A 25930-nucleotide genomic window follows, 5' to 3' on the forward strand; every position below is an offset into this window, starting at 1 on the left:
GGACCGCACTGTCGGAGGGGCAGTACTGAGGGAGCGCCACACTGTCAGAGAGGCAGTACTGACGGAGCGCCGCACTGTCGGACTGTCAATACTGAGGGAGTGCTGCATTGTCGGAGGGGGATTACTGAGGGATTTTTTTTATTTGTTCATGGGATGTGGGCGTCGCTGGCAAGGCCAGCATTTATTGCCCATCCCTAACTGCCCTTGAGAAGGTGGTGGTGAGCCGCCTTCTTGAACCGCTGCAGTCCGTGTGGTGAATGTGCTCCCACAGTGCTGTTAGGGAGGGAGTTCCAGGATTTTGACCCAGCAACGATGAAGGATCGGCCGATATATTTCCAAGTCGGGATGGTGTGTGTGACTTGGAGGGGAACTTGGAGGTGGTGGTGTTCCCATGCGCCTGCTGCCCTTGTCCTTCTAGGTGGAAGAGGTCGCAGGTTTGGGAGGTGCTGCCGAAGAAGCCTTGGCGAGTTGCTGCAGTGCATCTTGTAGATGGTCCACACTGCAGCCACGGTGCACCGGTGGTGGAGGGAGTGAATGTTTAAGGTGGTGGATGGGGTGCCGATCAAGCGGGGCTGCTTTGTCCTGGATGGTGTCGAGCTTCTTGAGTGTTGTTGGAGCTGCACTCATCCAGGCAAGTGGAAAATATTCCATCACACTCCTGACTTGTGCCTTGTAGATGGTGGAAAAGCTTTGGGGAGTCAGGAGGTGAGTCACTTGCCGCAGAATACCCAGCCTCTGACCTGCTCTTGTTGCCACAGTATTTATGTGGCTGGTCCAGTTAAGTTTCTGGTCAATGGTGACCCCCAGGATGTTGATGGTGGAGGATTCGGCGATGGTAATGCCGTTGAATGTCAAGGGGTGGTGGTTAGACTCTCACTTGTTGGAGATAGTCATTGTCTGGCACTTCTGTGGCGCGAATGTTACTTGTCACTAATCAGCCCAAGCCTGAACGTCGTCCAGGTCTTGCTGCATGCGGTCACGGACTGCTTCATTATCTGAGGAGTTGTGAATGGAACTGAACACTGTGCAGTCATCAGCGAACATCCCCATTTCTGACCTTACGTTGGCGGGGAAGGTCATTGATGAAGCAGCTGAAGGTGGTTGGGCCAAGGACACTGCCCTGAGTAACTCCTGCAGCGATGTCCTGGGGCTGTGATGATTGACCTCCAACCACCACAACCATCTTCCTTTGTGCTAGGTATGACTCCAGCCAGTGGAGCATTTTCCCATTTAATGCTGAGTCAGATTGGGTTGATTGGGCTTGTACTGGCTGGAGTTTAGAAGAATGAGAGGGGATCTCATTGAAACTTATAAAATTCTAACAGGACTGGACAGACTAGATGCAGGAAGGATGTTCCCGATGGCGGGGGAGTCCAGAACCAGGGGTCACAGTCTAAGGATAAGGGATAAGCCATTTAGGACTGAGATGAGGAGGAATTTCTTCACCCAGAGAGTGGTGAACCTGTGGAATTCTCTAGCACGGAAGGCAGTTGAGGCCAATTCACTAATTATATTCAAGAAGGAGTTGGATATATTTCTTAAGGCTAAAGGGATCAAGGGATATGGGGAGAAAGCAGGGACCGGGTACTGAATTTGGATGATCAGCCATGATCGCATTGAATGGCGGAGCAGGCTCGAGGGGCCGAATGGCCGACTCCTGCTCCTATCTTCTGTGTTTCTATGTTTCTATGTATCATGACTGCCGATGATTAAAAATGCAATCAACTTATTGCGATCTTAAAAAAAGAAAGTCTCCCATTTCTCCAGCGACTTTCACGACCACCGGACGTCCCAAAGCGCTTCACAGCCAATGAAGGACTTTTTTTGAAGTGGGGTCACTGTTGTGATGTGGGAGACGCGGCAGCCAATCTGCGCACAGCAAGCTCCCACACCCAGCGATGTGATAATGACCCAGATCATCTGTTTTTTCAGTGATGTTGGTTGAGGGATAAATATTGGCCCCAGGACCCCGGGGAGAACTCCCCCCTGCTCTCCTTCCAATAGTGGCCGTGGGATCTTTTACGTCCACCTGAGGGGGCAGACTGGGGGAGGGCCTCGGTTTAACGTCTCATCCGAAAGACGGCCCCCTCCGACAGCGCGGGGACCAGATGATTTCGAGCGAAGTTAATCTAATGGAAGATCTAATTCAAAAGGTTGCCTCGTCAGTGAGTCTGCAGGCTCTTGCGGCAAGAGCCAGTCCGGTGGGCGGGACCTCATTATCACTCCAATCTACCGCACACAGACAGCAGAGCATCTTCTGAATTGAGCCGTCTCTCAGGCTGGAAGGGATCCGCTTCAACAGATCGGGGAAAGGGCCGCGGTTGGAGTCGCATTCATCCCAGGTGAGCGCACCGATTTATCTCAGCTGGCTTCACAAAACTTTTCGAGAGGGAAAAGATTAGCAAATCGCCGGGGCAGCGCAGTGTGCAGTTCAGAAAAAGCAGCGACGACTCGGGCAGGTAGAAGGCTAGTTTGTTTTAAAATAAAAAGCACCGCGACCTTTAACCACGTGAGGTGTGCATTCGATGAAGGGTCGGCTGGCAAAAGCAGAGAGACGGCCGATTTCCTTTTTGAAATGAAATGCCGTTGAACGAAGGGAAGTGAAACGGTTTCACTTGTCAGATATATCACAAGCGTTCACGGTCCTCCGATAGACTTACTGACTCATCTGCTTCGCTTGCGGTTTGGAAATTCCCCCCTCTCTGGCACGCAGGAGGTGAGCTAATTTATCAGTGGACAAATTCTTCAAAACTGGTCCCCGAACATCAAGACTTGACAAACCACTGCCTCCGCCAGCCACAAACCACATGCTCCAACACACACGCACGCACTTTAGCTGAATTTTGCACATCTCAACATTTATACAACGCTGGTTCGGCCTCAGTCGGAGCACAGCATCCGATTCTGGGCACCGCCGCACTTCAAGAAGAAGGCAAAGGCTTCAGAGAAGGTTAGGAGAAGATTGACCAGAATGGTCCCAGGGATGAGGGACTTCAGTGACGTGGAGAGACTGGAGAAGCTGGGGTTGTTCTCCTTAGAGCAGAGAAGGTTAAGGGGAGATTGACCAGAATGGTCCCAGGGATGAGGGACATCAGTGATATGGAGAGACTGGAGAAGCTGGGGTTGTTCTCCTTAGAGCAAAGAAGGTTAAGGGGAGATTGACCAGAATGCTCCCAGGGATGAGGGACTTCAGTGACGTGGAGAGACTGGAGAAGCTGGGGTTGTTCTCCTTAGAGCAGAGAAGGTTAAGGAGAAGATTGACCAGAATGGTTCCAGGGATGAGGGACTTCAGTGATGCGGAGAGACTGGAGAAGCTGGGGTTGTTCTCCTTAGAGCAGAGAAGGTTAAGGGGAGATTGACCAGAATGGTCCCAGGGATGAGGGACCTCAGTGGTGTGGAGAGACTGGGGAAGCTGGGGTTGTTCTCCTTAGAGCAGAGAAGGTTAAGGGGAGATTGACCAGAATGGTCCCAGGGATGAGGGGCTTCAGTGATGTGGAGAGACTGGAGAAGCTGGGGTTGTTCTCCTTAGAGCAGAGAAGGTTAAGGGGAGATTGACCAGAATGGTCCCAGGGATGAGGGTCTTCAGTGATGTGGAGAGACTGGAGAAGCTGGGGTTGTTCTCCTTAGAGCAGAGAAGGTTAAGGAGAAGATTGACCAGAATGGTTCCAGGGATGAGGGACTTCAGTGACGTGGAGAGACTGGAGAAGTTAGGGTTGTTCTCCTTAGAGCAGAGAAGGTTAAGGAGAAGATTGACCAGAATGGTTCCAGGGATGAGGGACTTCAGTGATGTGGAGAGACTGGAGAAGCTGGGGTTGTTCTCCTTAGAGCAGAGAAGGTTAAGGGGAGATTGATCAGAATGGTCCCAGGGATGAGGGACTTCAGTGTTGTGGAGAGACTGGAGAAGCTGGGGTTGTTCTCCTTAGAGCAGAGAAGGTTAAGGGGAGATTGACCAGAATGGTCCCAGGGATGAGGGACTTCAGTGATGTGGAGAGACTGGAGAAGCTGGGGTTGTTCTCCTTAGAGCAGAGAAGGTTAAGGGGAGATTTGACCGAGGTGTTCAAAATCACGAGGGGTCTGGACAGAGTAGATAGAGAGAAACTGTTCCCATTGGCGGAAGGGTCGAGAACCAGAGGGCACAGGTTTAAGGTGATTGGCAAAAGAACCAAAGGCGACATGAGGAAAAACTTTTTTACGCAGCGAGTGGTGAGGATCTGGAATGCGGTGCCTGAGAGGTCGGTGGAGGCAGATTCAATCACAGCTTTCAAAAGGGAATTGGATAAGTACCTGAAGGAAAGAAATTCACAGGGCTCCGGGGAAAGGGCGGGGGAGTGGGACTAGCCGAAGTGCTCCTGCAGAGAGCCGGCATGGGCTCGACGGGCCGAATGGCCTCCTCCTGTGCTGTAACCATTCTATGATTCTATCAGTCAAGTCTGGGTCCAAATCTCCAGGATTACCCAAGACACCAGGGATTCAAGATTAATCTCGAAGGCGATCCAGCGAGCACAAATTCAGGAGAAAATTCACAGGACGTCAGACATAACTGTGTTTTATTGAATTTTCCATCAACACTTTTATTCGTTGTAGAAATAATGGAGGTCAGAGAACGAGGCAGCACAGGAGGAGGCCATTCGGCCCATCGTGCCTGTGCCGGCTCTTTGAACGAGCTCTCCAATTAGTCCCACTCCCCCCTGCTCTTTCCCCACAGCCCTGTGAATTTTTCCCCTTCAAGTATTTCTCCAATTCCCCTTTTGAAAGTTACTATTGAATCTGCTTCCACCATCCTGTGTGAGCGCCGCACTGTCGGAGGGGCAGTACTGAGGGAGCGCCGCACTGTAGGAGGGGCAGTACTGAGGGAGCGGCGCACTGTCGGAGGGGCAGTACTGAGGGAGTGGCGCACTGTCGGAGGGGCAGTACTGAGGGAGCGCCGCACTGTCGGAGGGGCGGTACTGAGGGAGCGCCGCACTGTCGGAGGGGCAGTACTGAGGGAGCGCCGCACTGTCGGAGGGGCGGTACTGAGGGAGCGGCGCACTGTCGGAGGGGCAGTACTGAGGGAGCGGCGCACTGTCGGAGGGGCAGTACTGAGGGAGCGCCGCACTGTCGGAGGGGCAGTACTGAGGGAGCGCCGCACTGTCGGAGGGGCAGTACTGAGGGAGCGGCGCACTGTCGGAGGGGCAGTACTGAGGGAGCGCCGCACTGTCGGAGGGGCAGTACTGAGGGAGCGCCGCACTGTCGGAGGGGCAGTACTGAGGGAGCGCCGCACTGTCGGAGGGGCAGTACTGAGGGAGCGCCGCACTGTCGGAGGGGCAGTACTGAGGGAGCGCCGCACTGTCGGAGGGGCAGTACTGAGGGAGCGCCGCACTGTCGGAGGGGCAGTACTGAGGGAGCGCCGCACTGTCGGAGGGGCAGTACTGAGGGAGCGCCGCACTGTCGGAGGGTCAGCACTGAGGGAGCGCCGCACTGTCGGAGGGGCAGTACTGAGGGAGCGCCGCACTGTCGGAGGGGCAGTACTGAGGGAGTGCCGCACTGTCGGAGGGGCGGTACTGAGGGAGCGCCGCACTGTCGGAGGGGCAGTACTGAGGGAGCGCCGCACTGTCGGAGGGGCAGTACTGAGGGAGCGCCGCACTGTCGGAGGGGCAGTACTGAGGGAGCGCCGCACTGTCGGAGGGGCAGTACTGAGGGAGCGGCGCACTGTCGGAGGGGCAGTACTGAGGGAGCGCCGCACTGTCGGAGGGGCAGTACTGAGGGAGCAGTAAAGCGGAGATTTAATAGATTCGTTCAAAATCATGAGGGGTTTTGATGGAGTAAATAAGGAGAAACTGGTTCCAGCAGCAGGAGGGTCGGTAACCAGAGGACACAGATTGAAGATAATCGGTAAAAGAACCAGAGGGGGAGATGAGGAGAATTGTTTTTACGCAGCGAGTTGTTGTGACCTGGAACGCGCTGCCTGAAAGGGCGGTGGAAGCAGATTCAATAGTAACTTTCAAAAGGGGAATTGGAGAAATACTTGAAGGGGAAAAATTCACAGGGCTGTGGGGAAAGAGCGGGGTGGAGTGGGACTAATTGGAGAGCTCGTTCAAAGAGCCGGCACAGGCAGGATGGGCCGAATGGCCTCCTCCAGAGTGTGGAGATGATTGTGTGGCATGTTCCTGTTGGCTGTGTCTAAAATCTATTGTTTCCTGTTTCAGCTCCTCACAATGCTGTTGGTGCTGCACATCCTGCTCCTTCTAGAAATCTCAGGTAACAAGGCCCCGGACACGACCTCAACTCCTTCAAATCTTTCCGCGGCCTCCTCAGCCCCCTCCCTATCTCTGTAACCTCCTCCAACCCCTACAACCCTCCCTATCTCTGTAACCTCCTCCAGCCCCCTACAACCCTCCCTATCTCTGTAACCTCCTCCAGCCCCCTACAACCCTCCCTATCTCGGTAACCTCCTCCAGCCCCTACAACCCTCCCTATCTCTGTAACCTCCTCCAGCCCCTACAACCCTCCCTATCTCTGTAACCTCCTCCAGCCCCTACAACCCACCCTATCTCTGTAACCTCCTCCAGCCCCCTACACCCCTCCCTATCTCTGTAACCTCCTCCAGCCCCTACAACCCTCCCTATCTCTGTAACCTCCTCCAGCCCCTACAACCCTCCCTATCTCTGTAACCTCCTCCAGCCCCCTACAACCCTCCCTATCTCTGTAACCTCCTCCAGCCCCTACAACCCTCCCTATCTCTGTAACCTCCTCCAGCCCCCTACAACCCTCCCTATCTCTGTAACCTCCTCCAGCCCCCTACAACCCTCCCTATCTCTGTAACCTCCTCCAGCCCCTACAACCCTCCCTATCTCTGTTACCTCCTCCAGCCCCCTACAACCCTCCCTATCTCTGTAACCTCCTCCAGCCCCTACAACCCTCCCTATCTCTGTAACCTCCTCCAGCCCCCTACAACCCTCCCTTTCTCTGTAACCTCCTCCAGCCCCCTTCAACCCTCCCTATCTCTGTAGCCTCCTCTAGCCCCTACAACCCTCCCTATCTCGGTAACCTCCTCCAGCCCCCTACAACCCTCCCTATCTCTGTAACCTCCTCCAGCCCCCTACAACCCTCCCTATCTCTGTAACCTCCTCCAGCCCCTACACCCCTCCCTATCTCTGTAACCTCCTCCAGCCCACTTCAACACTCCCTATCTCTGTAACCTCCTACAACCCTCCCTATCTCTGGAACCTCCTCCAGCCTCCGACAACCCTCCCTATCTCTGTAACCTCCTCCAGCCCCTACAACCCTCCCAGATCTCTGCGCTCCTCCAATTCGGCCCTCTTGAACATCCCCCGATTTCCATCGCTCCACCATTGGCGGCCGTGCCTTCAGCCGCCTGGGCCCCGAGCTCTGGAATTCCCTCCCTAAACCTCTCCGCCTCTCTCTCCTCCTTTAAGACTCTCCTTAAAACCGACCGCTTTGACCCAGCTTTTGGTCACCTGTCCTAATATCTCCTGATGTGGCTCGAGGTCAAATTCTGTTTGATAATCGCTCCTGGGAAGCACCTTGGGACGTTTTACGAAGTTAAAGTTGCTATATAAATGCAAGTTGTTGCTGAATTAAGAGTAATGAACTAATGCAGATTGATTGTCATTACTTACCAGGAGTCCACACACAGAACAATCAGACCACTGTCCCTCCAACACTGCTCTATTCTGGTGAAGTTGAACAGGGTGAGTTACACGCGCAGAGTGGCGCTCCCTCAGTACTGCCCCTCCGACAGTGTGGCGCTCCCTCAGTACTGCCCCTCCGACAGTGCGGCGCTCCCTCAGTACTGCCCCTCCGACAGTGCGGCGCTCCCTCAGTACTGCCCCTCCGACAGTGCGGCGTTCTCTCAGTACTGCCACTCCGACAGTGCGGCGCTCCCTCAGTACTGCCCCTCCGACAGTGCGGCGCTCCCTCAGTACTGTCCCTCCGACAATGCGGCGCTCCCTCAGTACTGCCCCTCCGACAGTGCGGCGCTCCCTCAGTACTGCCTCTCCGACAGTGCGGCGCTCCCTCAGTACTGCCCCTCCGACAGTGCGGCGCTCCCTCAGTACTGTCCCTCCGACAGTGCGGCGCTCCCTCAGTACTGTCCCTCTGACAGTGCGACGCTCCCTCAGCACTGCCTCTCCGACAGTGCGGCGCTCCCTCAGTATTGCCCCTCCGACAGTGCGACGCTCCCTCAGTACTGCCCCTCCAACAGTGCTGCGCTCCCTCAGTACTGCCCCTCCGAAAGTGCGGCGCTCCCTCAGTACTGCCCCTCCGACAGTGCTGCGCTCCCTCAGTACTGACCCTCCGACAGTGCTGCGCTCCCTCAGTACTGCCCCTCCGACAGTGCTGCGCTCCCTCAGTACTGCCCCTCCTACAGTGCGGGGCTCCCTCAGTACTGCCCCTCCGACAGTGCGGCGCTCCCTCAGTACTGCCCCTCTCACAGTGCGGCGCTCCCTCAGTACTGCCCCTCTCACAGTGCGGCGCTCCCTCAGTACTGCCCCTCCGACAGTGCGGCACTCCCTCAGTACTGCCCCTCCGACAGTGCTGCGCTCCCTCAGTACTGCCCCTCCTGCAGTGCGGGGCTCCCTCAGTACTGCCCCTCCGACAGTGTGGCGCTCCCTCAGTACTGCCCCTCTCACAGTGCGGCGCTCCCTCAGTACTGCCCCTCTCACAGTGCGGCGCTCCCTCAGTACTGACCCTCCGACAGTGCGGCGCTCCCTCAGTACTGCCCCTCCGACAGTGCGGCGCTCCCTCTGTACTGTACCTCTCACAGTGCGGCGCTCCCTCAGTACTGCCCCTCCGACAGTGCGGGGCTCCCTCAGTACTGCCCCTCCGACAGTGCGGCGCTCCCTCAGTACTGCCCCTCTCACAGTGCTGCGCTCCCTCAGTACTGCCCCTCTCACAGTGCTGCGCTCCCTCAGTACTGCCCCTCTCACAGTGCTGCGCTCCCTCAGTACTGCCCCTCTCACAGTGCGGCGCTCCCTCAGTACTGCCCCTCCGACAGTGCGGCGCTCCCTCAGTACTGCCCCTCCGACAGTGCGGCGCTCCCTCAGTACTGCCCCTCCGACAGTGCGGCTCTCACTCAGTACTGCCCCTCCGACAGTGCGGCTCTCCCTCAGTACTGCCCCTCCGACAGTGCGGCGCTCCCTCAGTACTGCCCCTCTGACAGTGCTGCGCTCCCTCAGTACTGCCTCTCTCACAGTGCGGCGCTCCCTCAGTACTGCCCCTCTCACAGTGCGGTGCTCCCTCAGTACTGCCCCTCTCACAGTGCGGCGCTCCCTCAGTACTGCCCCTCCGACAGTGCGGCGCTCCCTCAGTACTGCCCCTCTCACAGTGCGGCGCTCCCTCAGTACTGCCCCTCTCACAGTGCTGCGCTCCCTCAGTACTGACCCTCTCACAGTGCGGCGCTCCCTCAGTACTGCCCCTCTCACAGTGCTGCGCTCCCTCAGTACTGCCCCTCTCACAGTGCGGCGCTCCCTCAGTACTGCCCCTCTCACAGTGCTGCTCTCCCTCAGTACTGCCCCTCTCACAGTGCGGCGCTCCCTCAGTACTGCCCCTCTCACAGTGCACTGTAGACCTGGATCTTACTCTCCGCACCCTTACTTCCCGTTCATGTTCCATCGACCTTCTTTGCTCCGATGAAAATCCTAATTGTTCTGTGCTTATTTTCTCTATTTCTCCCCAGAGGACTTCGCAGGGAACCTCACTGCCTTCACGGTGACAGAGCACGGAGCCGTGGGGAACCACACCCTTGACGATGAGATGCTCTGTAATGGTTTGTGTGAATTATCACCCTGTAGAGGTTTAGGGAGTGGGGTGGTGTGGGGCGGGGGAGTGGGGTGTGAGGCTGGGGAATTGGGGAGCGGGGGGCTTGTGGGGGGAGTGGGGATGGGGAAATAATCAGCGAGGATTCCTGCTCCCGATCACCCATCTCGTGGCCACAGTGGGTGTCGGGCTTGGGACAGGATTAGAGTCATACATTAGAGTTATACAGCACAGAAAGATGCCCTTCGGCCCATCGTGTCCGCGCCGGCCATCAAGCCCTGTCTATTCTAATCCCATTTTCCAGCACTTGGTCCCTAGCCTTGTATGCTATGGCGTTTCAAGTGCTCATCTAGATGCTTCTTGAATGTTGTGAGGGTTCCTGCCTCTACCACCCTTTCAGGCAGTGAGTTCCAGATTCCAACCACCTTCTGGGTGAAAAAGTTCTTCCTCAAATCCCCTCTAAACCTCCTGCCCCTTACCTTGAAACTATGCCCCCTGGTTATTGACCCCTCTACTAAGGGGAAAAGTTCCTTTCTATCCACCCTATCTATGCCCCTCATAATTTTGTACACCTCAATCAGGTCCCCCCTCAGCCTTCTCTGCTCTAAGGAAAACAACCCCAGCCTGTCCAGTCTCTCTTCATAGCTGAAGCGCTCCAGCCCAGGTAACACCCTGGTGAATCTCCTCTGCACCCTCTCCAAAGCAATCACATCCTTCCTATAGTGTGGCGACCAGAACTGCACACAGTACTCCAGCTGTGGCCTAACTAGCGTTTTGTACAGCTCCATCATAACCTCCCTGCTTTTATATTCTATGCCTCGGCTAATGAAGGCAAGAATCCCATATGCCTTTTTAACCACCTTATCTACCTGTCATAGAAACATAGAAGATAGGAGCAGGAGTAGGCCATTCGGCCCCTCGAGCCTGCTCCGCCATTCAATGAGATCATGGCTGATCATCCAAACTCAGTACCCTGTCCCTGCTTTCTCCCCATATCCCTTGATCCCTTTAGCCTTAAGAAATATATCCAACTCCTTCTTGAATATATTTAATGAATTGGCCTCTACTGCCTTCTGTGGTAGAGAATTCCACATGTTCACCACTCTCTGGGTGAAGAAATTTCTCCTCATCTCTGTCCTAAATGGCTTACCCCTTATCCTTAGACTGTGACCCCTGGTTCTGGACTCTCCCGCCATCGGGAACATCCTTCCTGCATCTAGTCTGTCTGTCCTGTTCGAATTTTATAAGTTTCAATGAGATCCCCTCTCATTCTTCTAAACTCCAGCGAGTATAAGCCCAATCGACCCAATCTCTCCTCATACGTCATTCCTGCCATCCCAGGTATCAGTCTGGTGAATCTTCGCTGCACTCCTTCCATGGCAAGAACAACCTTCCTCTGATAATGTCCTGCTGCCCTCAGGGATCTATGTACATGCACATTGGGTACCTGCTATGCTGCACTCTATAGTCGAATAGCCCACCAACACGAAACGCAGAGAAGATGTTTCCACTTGTGAGGGAGACCAGAACTAGGTGGGGCGGACTCCATCAGTATAAGGTAGTCACTAATAAATCCAACAGGAGGAGTAGTTGACATGAATAGCACAGATTCTATTCCAACACTCTCGAGATAAAGACCAACATCCCATTCGCCTTTTTAATGATCTGTTGAACCTGCCCACCAGCTATTGGTGGTGTCTGTCCATGGACCCCTCAATCTCTCTCCACTCCTCCACAGTTCCCCGTTTCTCGCCCCTCAATCCTGTTACACAGGAACAGGAGGAGGCCCATTCAGCCCCTCGAGCCTGTTACACAGGAACAGGAGGAGGCCCAGTCAGCCCCCTCGATCCTGTTACACAGGAACAGGAGGAGGCCCATTCAGCCCCTCGAGCCTGTTACACAGGAACAGGAGGAGGCCCAGTCAGCCCCCTCGAGCCTGTTACACTGGAACAGGAGGAGGCCCATTCAGCCCCTCGAGCCTGTTACACAGGGAACAGGAGGAGGCCCATTCAGCCCCTCGAGCCTGTTACACAGGAACAGGAGGAGGCCCATTCAGCCCCTCGAGCCTGTTACACAGGAACAGGAGGAGGCCCATTCAGCCCCTCGAGCCTGTTACACAGGAACAGGAGGAGGCCCATTCAGCCCCTCGAGCCTGTTACACAGGAACAGGAGGAGGCCCATTCAGCCCCTCGAGCCTATTACACAGGAACAGGAGGAGGCCCATTCAGCCCCTCGAGCCTGTTACACAGGAACAGGAGGAGGCCCATTCAGCCCCCTCGAGCCTGTTACACAGGAACAGGAGAAGGCCCATTCAGCCCCCTCGAGCCTGTTACACAGGAACAGGAGGAGGCCCATTCAGCCCCTCGATCCTGTTACACAGGAACAGGAGGAGGCCCATTCAGCCCCCTCGAGCCTGTTACACAGGAACAGGAGGAGGCCCATTCAGCCCCTCGAGCCAGTTACACAGGAACAGGAAGAGGCCCATTCAGCCCCTCGAGCCTGTTACACAGGAACAGGAGGAGGCCCATTCAGCCCCCTCGATCCTGTTACACAGGAACAGGAGGAGGCCCATTCAGCCCCTCGAGCCTGTTACACAGGAACAGGAGGAGGCCCATTCAGCCCCTCGAGCCTGTTACACAGGAACAGGAGGAGGCCCATTCAGCCCCTCGAGCCAGTTACACAGGAACAGGAAGAGGCCCATTCAGCCCCTCGAGCCTGTTACACAGGAACAGGAGGAGGCCCATTCAGCCCCTCGAGCCTGTTACACAGGAACAGGAGGAGCCCATTCAGCCCCCTCGAGCATGTTACACAGGAACAGGAGGAGGCCCATTCAGCCCCTCAAGCCAGTTACACAGGAACAGGAGGAGGCCCATTCAGCCTCTCGAGCCTGTTACACAGGAACCGGAGGAGGCCCATTCAGCCCCTCGAGCCTGTTACACAGGAACAGGAGGAGGCCCATTCAGCCCCTCGAGTCTGTTACACAGGAACAGGAGGAGGCCCATTCAGCACCTCGAGCCTGTTACACAGGAACAGGAGGAGGCCCATTCAGCCCCTCGAGTCTGTTACACAGGAACAGGAGGAGGCCCATTCAGCCCCTCGAGTCTGTTACACAGGAACAGGTGGAGGCCCATTCAGCCCCCTCGAGCCTGTTACACAGGAACAGGAGGAGACCCATTCAGCCCCTCGAGCCTGTTACACAGGAACAGGAGGAGGCCCATTCAGCCCCTCGAGCCTGTTACACAGGAACAGGAGGAGGCCCATTCAGACCCTCGAGCCTGTTACGCAGGAACAGGAGGCGGCCCATTCAGCCCCTCGAGCCTGTTACACAGGAACAGGAGGAGGCCCATTCAGCCCCTCGAGCCTGTTACACAGGAACAGGAGGAGGCCCATTCAGTCCCTCGAGCCTGTTACACAGGAACAGGAGGAGGCCCATTCAGCCCCTCGAGCCTGTTACACAGGAACAGGAGGAGGCCCATTCAGCCCCTCGAGCCTGTTACACAGGAACAGGAGGAGGCCCATTCAGCCCCTCGAGCCCGTTACACAGGAACAGGAGGAGGCCCATTCAGTCCCTCGAGCCTTTTACACAGGAACAGGAGGAGGCCCATTCAGCCCCTCGAGCCTGTTACACAGGAACAGGAGGAGGCCCATTCAGCCCCTCGAGCCTGTTCTGCCACTCTATCAGATCGCGGCTGATCTGTATCTTAACTCCATTTGCCCGCCTTGGTTCAGTCACCCATAATACCCTCACCCAACAAAAATCTACCAATCTCAGTCTTGAAATTTCCAATTGACCCCCAGCCTCAGCTTTTTTGGGGAGAGAGTTCCAGATTTCCACCACCCTTTGTGTGAAGAAGTGCTTCCTGACATCACCGCTGAACGGCCTGGCTCTAATTTTAAGGTTCTGCCCCCTTGTTCTGGACTCCCCCCACCAGAGGAAATAGTCTTTCTCTCTCGACCCTATCGACTCCTTTAATCATTTTCAAACAGCTCCATTTGATACCTTGGGGCCTTTGGAGACCCCCAGTTGAGTGTTACCACTGATTTCGCAACACTGGGTTAGGCAATGCTCAATTTTAGGTAGTGGAAGGTGTACCTGTCCACGAGTGATGTCTGTTCTTGATCCCCTCAATCTCTCTCCGCTCCTCCACAGTTCCACGCTGCTCGCCATTGAGAAAACACTCGGGTCTATCTTCGCTCCGAAGTGGGCGACCTCGCACTTTCCCCACATTAAACTGCGTCTGCCACAGATCTGCCCACTCGCTCAATCTACCGATGCCCCCTTTGCGACTCTCTTGTTCCGTCTACACTCGTAACTGTGCTGCCTAACCTGGCGTGCTCAGCAATCTTGGATAGACGGCTCCCGATTCCTTCATCCAAGTTATTTATCAATAGAATGAAAATCCGGGGCCCCTGAACAGATCCCTGGGGGACACCACTAGTCACACCCTGCCAATTGGAGTACCTTCTCCCCACTCACTGTCTCCTCCCTCCCAACCAACTCCCTACCCATGTCAACAGGTTGCCTCCAATTCCACATGCTCTCAGTTTTGTGAACAGTCTCTTAAATGGAACTTTGTCCAATGCGTTCTGGAATTCCATATAAATAACATCGATAGACATTCCCTTATCTAACACTTATCTAACACTAATCTATGACTCTATGGGGTCGATTTTCCTGAAGCAGTCGGGAAGAAGGCAGGACTACAACTTTCGGGTTTTAGACCCGCCTACTTCGACGTCCGGCCAATCCGCGCGATTTTCCCTTGATTGACCTTGTTAAGCCCGCCCAGCGGGCTCAGCAGGCCAATTAAGGGCCACCCAGCAACAGGTGACGTCACAGATTGACATTTCATCTGTCAAGAGTTTTTGACAGATGAAATATCAGCGTTTGACAGCTGTTTGAAGCTGTGAAACACTGACAGTCTGAGTTCTAACCTGAGTCCTTCTGCACAGACTCTGTTAGAACTCACATCGGCACTCAAAGCTGAAGGCTGTCACTTTTCACAGATCGCAGCCGTTCAGCTTTAAGTGCCGGCTGAGTGATGGGCTCCCGACGGCTACAGGAAGAAAGGCTGTTAAGGTAAGTACAGGTAAGTAAAAGTTCTTTAATCACTTTAGACACACCAAACACACTTACCTTTACACTCATGCACCCATCACTCACCTGAGCACTGATATCTCGACCCCTCCAACTCCTTCAACCCGACGGCCCGCCTGCTCTGACCTGGCGTGGTTTGGAGCCGTCGGGAATCCCACACGAAACCCCTCAAAATAGGGATTAGGCTAAAAACTACCTGTTAACTACCTGTTAACAGGCAGTTAATTGGCACTAATCCCTTCCCGCCTGGTTTCGGCGGGTCCCATTGCGGGGCGGATACCCGCTGCCTCTGAAAGTTGCGTGGAGGCGGGGTTTGGGCGGGATGGTGTCAGGACCCCCGAATTCGGGATTTCCCCCCCCCCCACACGCCTGAAACCCCGCTTGACAGCTCCACGAAAATCGATCCCTATGACTCTATGGGGGAGAAATTCGGTATCGCCCCGTGTGGGGCGCCATTATCGGCCGGGCGCAAAGTTTAGCGCCTGGCGTTAATTATCGCCTCCAACTGCAAACTTGGCCTCTATCGCCCCTGGAGGTGATTAGAGCACTGAATCAGGCGCTACACACCTCTCTTAAGGCGCTAACGCCGAGGAGCGAGGCGCTACCTCAGAGCGCTGGCGAAGTTCATGTGATGTCAGTCAGCAACGGAACACAGACACACTGGCGCCGGCCAGTTCTTAAAGGGGAGGGTCGATCTTGCTCTCCATCCACACCCTGCTCATTGCAGCCTTGAATCTCGGCCTGGAGAGACCTGTACATCAAATCTGCTGGAAAGAACAATGGAGAGGCCCAGGGAAAGAGCTCAGAGTGCAGCCCCCACAGTCTCTTCTAAATCGATGCCAGGAAGGGTAAATCAAAATGAACCTGCAAAGTGCTGCTCAGTACCCAAAACTCCTTCACACAGCGTTGAATCTCTCCAGAAGTCTCTCTCTCTCTCTCAGAATGCGTGGTGCAAAAATGTCGCCAACAAAAAAAGGCAGGAAGCGGTCGCCTTTAAATAGCGCTCCCCCAGTCCCTTCCTGACTGGGAAACGCTCCCCTCAACCTGTCGTTGCTAGCGGCAGGCGGTAAGGCAGGGGGGTGCCATTCAATATCCGGTCCGGGGCGTTGCACGCTCGACTGACGTCACGATCTGCCGGCGCAGGAGATCGTGGCGGTTGAGTTTAGCGCCACCGCAAAAAGTCTGGTCAATTTCGCGAGGGGCGCAAACATCGTCACGCCCGAGCGCTAGTTGCCCCATTAGCGCCCTGAATTTTTCCCCCTAGGTTTTTTACATATTCGGTCCTGGGATGTGGGCGTCGCTGGCGAGGCTGGCATTTATTGCACATCCCTAGTCGCCCCTTGAGAAGGTGGTGGTGAGCCGCCTTCTTGAACCGCTGCAGTCCGTGTGGTGACGGTGCTCCCACAGCGCTGTTAGGGAGGGAGTTCCAGGATTTTGACCCAGCGACGATGAAGGAACGGCCGATATATTTCCAAGTCAGGATGGTGTGTGACTTGGAGGTGGAACTTGGAGGTGGTGGTGTTCCCGTGCGCCTGCTGCCCTTGTCCTTCTAGGTGGAAGAGGTGGCGGGTTTGGGAGGTGCTGCCGAAGAAGCCTTGGCGAGTTGCTGCAGTGCATCTTGTAGATGGTACACACTGCAGCCACGGTGCGCCGGTGGTGGAGGGAGTGAATGTTTAAGGCGGTGGATGGGGGGCCAATCAAGCACCCCATCCACTAGGCGCATGAATACTTAAAGGGGAAAGTTTACAGGGCTGTGGGGAAAGAGCAGGGGGGGAGTGGGACTAATTGGAGAGCTCGTTCAAAGAGCCGGCACAGGCACGATGAGCCGAATGGCCTCCTTCTGTGCGGTGAGATTCTACGACATTGAGCTTCTTCACCTGTGTAATGATTCACTGTTTACTTTCTTTGTCATACCAGAATTAAATATTTCAGAGACACCTGCTCCGTCTGACGAATCCCAGAGTTCTCCGGTGGCCTCAGGGCAATTCACGGTTGGACTCAGTACCCAGGAAGCGGGCGAATACGGTAAAGAGCCAATCACATTCTAGTCTTTACTCCGACGCTGTGTGTGATGTTGCCGGTTCTCACCCACCACCCACCCCACCCACGTTTACTCGCTGACCTACATTGGTTCCCTCCTTGCCCCCTTCCCTATCTCTGTAACCTTCTCCAGCCCCTACAACCCTCCCTATCTCTGTAACCTCCTCCAGCCCCCTACAACCCTCCCTATCTCTGTAACCTCCTCCAGCCCCTACAACCCTCCCTATCTCTGTAACCTCCTCCAGCCCCTACAACCCTCCCTATCTCTGTAACCTCCTCCAGCCCCTACAACCCTCCCTATCTCTGTAACCTCCTCCAGCCCCTGCAACCCTCCCTATCTCTGCAACCTCCTCCAGCCCCTACAACCCTCCCTATCTCTGTAACCTCCTCCAGCCCTTACAACCCTCCCTATCTCTGTAACCTCCTCCAGCCGCTACAACCCTCCCTATCTCTGTAACCTCATCCAGCCCCCTACAACCCTCCCTATCTCTGTAACCTCCTCCGGCCCCCACAACCCTCCCTATCTCTGTAACCTCCTCCAGCCCCCTACAACCCTCCCTATCTCTGTAACCTCCTCCAGCCCCGACAACCCTCCCTATCTCTGTAACCTCCTCCAGCCCCTACAACCCTCCCTATCTCTGTAACCTCCTCCAGCCCCCTACAACCCTCCCTATCTCTGTAACCTCCTCCAGCCCCCTACAACCCTCCCTATCGCTGTAACCTCCTCCAGCCCCTACAACCCTCCCTATCTCTGTAACCTCCTCCAACCCTCTGAGATCTCTGCGCTCCTCCAATTCTGGCCTCTTGCCCATCCCCCAATTTCCATCGCTCCACCATTGGCGGCCGTGCCTTCAGCCGCCTGGGCCCCGAGCTCTGGAATTCCCTCCCTAAACCTCTCCGCCTCTCTCTCCTCCTTTAAGACGCTCCTTAAAACCGACCTCTTTGACCAAGCTTTTGGTCACCTGTCCGAACATCTCCTGATGTGGCTCGGGGTCAAATTTGTCTGATAATCGCTCCTGTGAAGCGCCTTGGGATGTTTAACTACATTAAAGGCGCTATATAAATACATGGTGATGTTTGTAATTAATTGGTAATCTGATTCCTACTCAATCTTCCATGGACACATCATCAATGGTCTTGCCCCCCTCTCACCCACCCGTCCCCACCAGGAGTAGCTGCACTGCTGTTAGCCCAGGCAGGGGGTGTTGGTCGACTTTTTTGGGTTGTGAGGGTGCAACATCCAGACCTGATCCCGGCTTCCCGCGGCAGGGGGGTCACTGGATGGCGCTGAGGAGCAGGAAACCCCGCACTCCCCCACGCTCCTCACCCCGGGGGAAGCGGAGAGTAATTGTAGTACCATTGCCACCAGCTCCCCGCCCCCCCCTCCGCCACCGACCGCCCTCAAATGGAGGCAAGTGACCCAGCACGGACCAGGAATTGGATCCGGGGCCCTGTCCTCGTCAGTGTGATTCATTACCACCGCCGCTGGGGTCGTTCCTCCGCTGAGACGCAGCGGGAGCTGTGAAGGCCTGTGCATAACCTTTGACGGGGGCGAGGGACGGGTCGGGGGTGAGGGTAGGGTCAGGGGTGAGGGAAGGGTCGGGGTGAGTGTAGGGTCGAGGGTCAGCAGTCGAGGGTGAGGGAGGTTTTGAGGGTCACGAGTCGAGTGTTAGGGAAGGGTCGAACGTCAGGGGTCGAGGGTGAGGGAAGGGTCAAGCGCCAAAGGGTCAAGGGTCAGGGAAGGGGCCACAGTCAGGGGTCGAGGTCAGGGAAGGGTCGAGCATCAGGGGTCGAGGGTCAGGTAAGGGTCCAGCCTCTGGGGTCAAGGTTCAGGGAAGGGTCGAGAGTCGGGGTCGAGGGTCAGTGTTACGTCCATATATAATCAGACACAGACTGCGGAGAACGGTACAAACGATGTTTACTCAACGTGGCTCAAACTGCAACTGATCTGTACAGATTACTGCTCAACGTTTTATACAGGTGTGGTCACTGCCGGTACTACAGTATACATGAGCTGTACAAAGTAGTTCCCCCCTTAAAGGTACATACATTACAATTCCTCCCCTTTTAGATTAACAGTACCATAACACTCATTTAACAATTAAATATCAAACTAATTACAATTAACACTTTTAACATGCAACATTAGCTGAAAATAGTCTATTTATAAATTCAGTCTTTGGGGAGGCTTCCTGATCCTTTCTGGATAGTGCCTTTCCCGAGTGTCTCGCTCTTGGTGCGGAGGCGATTCTGGCCCCCTGTCGTCGGTTGGTTCATCAGCTTCCGATGCTACTGTTTCTGGAGTAGATGCGACCTGTACGTCGGGTTCATCACCAGGTACGTATGGGCGAGGCATGGGGTTGACATGTTCCTGTGACTCTAGGATCTGGTCAGCATGGCATCTCACGATGCTCTCCCCAACGTCCACTGTGTACATTAGTGGGCCCTGCCATGTGCATATCGTTCCTGGCTGCCATTTCTCTGTTCGGTAGTCACGGGCCAAGACTGGTTGCCCTACATTGAAGCTCCTTGTTGGCTTCTCATGGATGTGCTGGAATTGCTTACTCTCAACATCTCTTCGTGCATTTGGTCTGAGCAAATCCAGGCGAGATCTTAACCTTCGGTTAAAGAACATCATGGCTGGGGCCTGGTTGGTGACTGCATGTGTCGCATTCCGGAAGGCGAACAGGAAATTGTCCACCTTGTGCTGCAGCGGAATGTTGTCATTCTACATAGCCTTTATTGCCTTCTTAAAGGTTTGTACGAACCTCTCAGCCAATCCATTTGTGGCTGGATGATACGGGGCGGATGTGTAACGCCTTACCCCATTCTTTTTCAAGAACCTCCGGAACTCTTCGGACACAAACTGTGGTCCGTTGTCGGAGCAAATCTGTTCTGGCAAGCCATTCCTGGCAAAAATGGTCCGTAGGACTGCAATAGTTTTCGCCATGGTGGTGGAGGACATTTTGATGACCTCAGGCCATTTCGAGTGCGCATCCACGGCTATTAAAAACATTGAGTCCATGAATGGACCAGCAAAATCAATATGCACCCGTTGCCATGGAGATGAGGGCCACTCCCATGGGTGTAGAGGGGCCTGTGGTGGTGCATTTTGGACTTTCTGGCATCCTGAGCAGCTCTTGGTCAGGTCCTCGATTTGTTTATCGATTCCCGGCCACCACACATAAGCCCTGGCTAGGCTTTTCATTTTTACCCCTCCCAGATGACCCTCATGAAGCTCATTGAGCACTCTATCCCTTAACTTGGGTGGAATTACCACTCGGGATCCACACATCAAGGTCCCCCGGTGTAATGTATGTACCTTTAAGGGAGAGAACTACTTTTTACAGCTCCTGTATACTCTAGTACCGGCAGTGACCACACCTGCATATAAACCCTGAGTAGGGATCTGTACAGTAGTTTTAGAGTAACCCTCATCCAGTAAACACCTGTTGATTGTTCCCTGCAGTATTTTGTCTAATTATTGAAGGACACACAACATCAAGATACACGGATCTAACATTGGCGACGAGGCAGATTCAAACCTACCTGCAACTCTGCATCACCTCCCAGGGATTCACTCCTGGAGAACAGTGGAAGAAGGTCGAGTCTAGAAGCACGGGCGTCGACCACGGGCAACCCCCCAGTCTTCCAGCGGAGATTTCAGCATCGCAGGGGAGGCTGTCGAGAGCCAGGCTTGGTTCTCCAGTCATGGTGGTCCAGCGAAGCGGGCTGGCAACAGGTACTGCGCAGACCCTTCCCGGACAGCGGCGGGCTAGAGCCCGACCGAGCGGCACAGAAAAAGGCCGAGCAGTGTCGACGGGGAGAGTGAGCGGGTAGAGCGCACAGGGCGCAGCCGGTGTTCAGGACCGAGCGGCGTCAACGGATGAGAGAGAGCAGAGCGCAGCCGGTGTTCAAGGGCCGAGCAGCGTCAACGGGGGAGAGAGGCGCGCAGGAAAATGCACAGAGCGCAGCCGGTGTTCAAGGGCCAAGCAGCGTCAGTGGGGAAGAAAGGAAAGCGTGGGAGACGCCATTTTGAGCCGCAGCGGGGAAGAAGGGAGAGCGCGGGAGACGCCATTTTTAGCCAGTCTAACCACACCCAGGGATGCCGAAGAGTGGCAGTGTCACAGCGTTCGACAATGAAGTCGAAGATTGGACGACATATGTAGAATGCATAGAAGTGTACTGCAAGGCGAATGAAGTGCCAGATGACAGGAAAGCGCTGGTATTGTTGAATTCAATGCGTGCAAAAACGTATGGCTTACTGCGAAACCTAGTAACCCCAGAGAAGCCAGCGGAAAAGGATTTTGAAAACATAGTGTCAATCCTACAAGACCACTTAAACCCCACACCGCTGCTGATAGCAGAAAGATTTAAGTTTCACAAAAGGAACCAGCATAAAGATGAAAGTAATGCTGAGTATTTAACAGAACTGCGTAAGCTATCGAAACACTGCCAGTTTGGAACGGGACTAGCAGATACTTTAAGGGACAAGTTTGTGTGTGGGCTTCAAAGTGAAGGAACTCAGAAACGGCTTCTATCAGAAAAGGATCTTACGCTGGACAAGGCTTTCAGCATTGCAGTATCACACGAAGCAGCAGCACGGGGCACGGCAGAGATACAACGGAGACCGCAAGAATATGGCACAAATGAAATGTCATACGGAACAGTGAAGTGCTATCGCTGCGGCAGAACAACACACGACCATAAGGATTGCTGGTTCAAGGACAAAGTGTGCAGACAGTGTGGAAAAGTAGGACACATAGCAAGAGGCTGCAGGTCGGGAAAGAAAACCAGCAGCAAGAAATCTCCGCAGGAGAAGTACAAGAAGGTACATAAGGTGACGGAGAGTAGTTCAGACGAACAGAAAAGTGATACAGACTCCTGAAGCAAGGAGCTGGGTTGTCTGGAACTACATAATGTGATCAAAACGGAGGATCACCAAACTATCTGGGTCACGCTCAAGATAGCCGGAGTCCAAGTGAAAATGGAATTGGACACAGGATCAGCCATGGAAGTGGAGTGAGGAATGTAGACGAGCTTTCCAGAAGAGCAAAACACTAATCACATCGAAAGAGGTATTGGCCCATTACAACTCAGCATTACCAATTCGGTTGGCATGTGATGCATCACCCTACGGCATTGGAGCGGTGCTGTCGCACAAATTCTCGGACGGCTCAGAGAGGCCAATAGCCTTTGCGTCACGATCACTAACCTCAGCCGAGCGTAACTACGCCCAGATTGACAGGGAGGCCCTCAGCCTAGTGTGGGGAGTGAAAAAGTTCAATCACTATCTGCACGGGCAGAAATTCACCTTGCTGACTGACCACCAGCCTCTTGTCTCCATTTTTAATCCGAAGAAGGTCGTTCCGGTGATGACTGCGCAACGACTACAAAGATGGTCACTTTTTCTAGGGGCGCACCACTATGAGATTGAATATAAGGGCACGAAAAAGCATGGAAATGCTGATGGGCTATCACGCCTGCCACTGCCTACTGCGGAGGAAGCACCAGCAGTGGATCCTGTCGAAATACTCCATTCGACTATAGTTGAATACCTACCGGTAACTAACGCTTGTATCAAAAAGGAAACCCGAAATGACCCGACACTGTCTCGGGTATATGATTTGACGGTGAAGGGATGGCCAGCACATGGCGACTCACTGTTGCCAGCATTCTCGACAAGGAGAGAACAGCTGTCAGTGTGCCGGGTGTTAGATCCGTGTATCTTGATGTTGTGTCCTTCAATAATTAGACAAGAGACTGCAGGGAACAATCAACAGGTGTTTACTGGATGAGGGTTACTCTAGAACTAACTTTACAGATCCCTACTCAGGGTTTATATACAGGTGTGGCCACTGCCGGTACTACAGTATACAGGAGCTGTAAAAAGTAGTTCTCTCCCTTAAAGGTACATACATTACAATTCCTCCCCTTTTAGATTAACAGTGCCATAACACTCATTTAACAATTAAATATCAAACTAATTACAATTAACACTTTTAACATGCAACATTAGCTGAAAATAGTCTATTTATAAATTCAGTCTTTGGGGAGGCTTCCTGATCCTTTCTGGATAGTGCCTTTCCCGAGTGTCTTGCTCTTGGCGCGGAGGCGATTCTAGCCCCCTGTCGTCAGTTGATTAATCAGCTTCCGATACTACTGTTTCTGAGGTAGATGCGACCTGTACGTCAGGTTCATCACCAGGTACGTAGGGGCGAGACATGGGGTTGACTCGTTCCTGTGACTCTAGGATCTGGTCAACATGGCGTCTCACAATGTTCTCCCCAACATCCACTGTGTACATTAGTGGCCCCTGCCGTGTGCATATCATTCCTGGTTGCCATTTCTCTGTTCGGTAGTCACGGGCCAAGACTGGTTGCCCTACACTGAAGCTCCTTGTCGGCTTCTCATTGATGTGCTGGAATTGCTTATTCTCAACATCTCTTCGTACATTTGGTCTGAGCAAATCCAGACGAGATCTCAACCTTCGGTTAAAGAACATCATGGCCGGGGTCTGGTTGGTGACTGCATGTGTCGCATTTCCGTAGGCTAACAGGAAATTGTCCACCTTATGCTGCAGTGGAATGTCGTCATCGCACATGGGCCTAGAAATTCGGTGGGGTTAGCGCCCAATTAGAGGCGTTAGAGGGTCTTGCGCCGGAATTATAGCTGGTAACGAAATTGCGTTGGGCCCTACCATCGGCGTTAGCCGGTAGCGCTGCGCCGGCACCGATGACGTCATCGGTGAGCGCAGCGTCCCGGTTGCCATGGTAACCCGGCCCCAAGCCCAAATTCAGTTGCGGCCGCCTCGCCCGTGGCAGCCGCAACCAACGATTGTTGAAAGGGATGTTACACACCTTTGCGCCGGCGCATAAAGGTGGAGCGGCGGCCGGCCGCTTTCCCGGCGGCCGCCTGCCCGCACCTCCCTCCCCGGACTCCTCCACCACCCCCCCGCGGCACTGATGTGTGTGGCCCGCGAGCCCGGCTCTTCCCCGAGGTGCCGGGCTCATTTGTCGGGCGAATCGACCGGCCAGCGGTCGGCTGCAGGCAGCTCCTCCTTAACAGAAGGAGGAGGCCTGCAGTACCCCAGCCTGCCGCACCGCCTCGGGTGCCGCAGCGGGGGATTAGCGCCTCAAAACTGCACTGAACGCCCATAGTGAGGCGCAAAAACCCTCCATTAGCGCCCGCCGCCGTCTGGGCCCGGGGCAACCGAATTTTCGTCGGGCGCAGCGGCATTAACGCCGGCGCAAAATTTCGGGCGCTAAAGCCCTGGCGGACCCACAACCGAATTTCTAGGCCTTGGCCTTTACTGCTTTTTTAAAGGTTTGTACGAACCTCTCAGCCAATCCATTTCACAGAATCACAGAAACCCCACAGTGCAGATAGAGGCCATTTCGGCCCATCGAGCCTGCACCGACACATATCCCACCCGATCCCTGTAACCCCTACACCAACACATATCCCACCCTATCCCTGTAACCCCACGTATTTAATCCCCCTAACACTAAGGGTCAATTTATCATAGCCAATCAACCTAACCCGCACATCTTTGGACTGTGGGAGGAAACCGGAGCACCCTGAGGAAACCCACGCAAACACGGGGAGAATGTGCAAACTCCACACAGACAGTCGCCCGAGGCCGGATTCGAACCCGGGTCCCTGGCGCTGTGAGGCAACAGTGCTAACCATTTGTGGCTGGATGATACGGGGCAGATGTGTAATGCCTTACCCCATTCCTTTTCATAAATCTTCGAAACTCTTCGGACACAAACTGTGGTCCGTTATCAGAGCAAATCTGCTCTGGCAAGCCGTTCCTGGCAAAAGTGGTCCGTAAGACTGCAATAGTTTTCTCCGTGGTGGTGGAGGACATTTTGATCACCTCAGGCCATTTCGAGTGCGCATCCACGGCTATTAAAAACATTGAGTCCATGAATGGACCAGCAAAATCAATATGCACCCGTTGCCATGGAGATGAGGGCCACTCCCATGGGTGTAGAGGGGCTTGTGGTGGTGCATTTTGGACCTTCTGGTTTCTGCACGTCTCTCTCTCCCTCTCTCCGACGCTGCGCGGCCCCTGAACACCGGCTGCGCCCTGTGCGCTCTGCCCTCTCTCTCCCCCGTCGACGCTGCTCAGCCCTTTGCTGTGCCGCTCGGTCGGGCTCTAGCCCGCCGCTGTCCGGGAAGGGTCTGCGCACTACCTGTTGCCAGCCCGTTTCGCTGGACCACCTCGACTGGAAAGCCAAGCCTGGCTCTCGACAGCCTCCCCCGCAATTCTCGAGTCTCTGCTGGATGTTTGGGCGGTTGCCCGTGGTCGACGCCCAAGTCTCTGGCCTTGACCTCCAATCCACTGATCTCCAGGAACGAATCCCCGGGAGGAGATGCAGAGTTGGAGGTAGGTTCGATCCTGCCTTGTCGCCAATGTTACGTCCGTGTATAATCAGACACAGACTGCGGAGAACGGTACAAACGATGTTTACTCAACGTGGCTCAAACTGCAACTGATCTGTACAGATTACTACTCAGCGTTATATACAGGTGTGGTCACTGCCGGTACTACAGTATACATGAGCTGTACAAAGTAGTTCCCCCTTAAAGGCACATACATTACAGTCAGGGGTCGGGAGTCAGGAAAACGTTGTGGGTCAGGAGTCGCGGGTCAGGGAAGCGTTGAGGGCCAGGGGTTGAGGGTCAGTGAAGGGTCGCATGTCGGGGTCGTGGGTCAAGGTACGAGAGCATTGGGTCCACATTAACTCTGATTTCCAGTGCGGAACTTGGGGCGCACTGCGCCTTACTGCAAGTGGATGATACCATGACTGCGATAATTCATATTTGTCATTTCAGAAACTGAGACGCCAGAGACGTTTACTGAGAGCAACCCGCTCCGACATTCCTCCACAACAGACCAGAGCGAACGGGTGACAGACACGGAACAGGAGGAGGAAGACAGTAAAATCTCCCATCATTTGAGTCACTAAACGAGAGAGAGAGGGAGGGAGGGAGAGAGAGAGAGAGAGAGAGAGACAGAGAGAGAGA

General features: G+C 54.5%; 1 protein-coding gene across 1 annotated transcript in view; it reads left to right on the forward strand.

Moving 5' to 3' along the window:
• Nucleotides 1–2243: 2243 nt before the first annotated feature.
• The window catches only part of LOC147096977 (uncharacterized), a 24253-nt gene continuing 566 nt past the window's right edge, over nucleotides 2244–25930 (forward strand). The window contains exons 1-6 of the mRNA XM_085972555.1: nucleotides 2244–2342; nucleotides 6186–6237; nucleotides 7623–7691; nucleotides 9677–9766; nucleotides 16772–16879; nucleotides 25739–25930. The exon at nucleotides 25739–25930 is cut by the window's right edge and continues 566 nt beyond it. Coding sequence (XP_085828681.1) covers nucleotides 6195–6237; nucleotides 7623–7691; nucleotides 9677–9766; nucleotides 16772–16879; nucleotides 25739–25872 — 444 coding nt within the window. The 5' untranslated portion in view covers nucleotides 2244–2342; nucleotides 6186–6194 and the 3' untranslated portion in view covers nucleotides 25873–25930. The remainder of the gene's footprint in view (nucleotides 2343–6185; nucleotides 6238–7622; nucleotides 7692–9676; nucleotides 9767–16771; nucleotides 16880–25738) is intronic.

This window comes from Somniosus microcephalus, chromosome 33 (genome assembly GCF_052327205.1).
Source record: "Somniosus microcephalus isolate GS21.2 chromosome 33, FLI_Smic_1.0, whole genome shotgun sequence".
Lineage (NCBI taxonomy): Eukaryota > Metazoa > Chordata > Chondrichthyes > Squaliformes > Somniosidae > Somniosus > Somniosus microcephalus.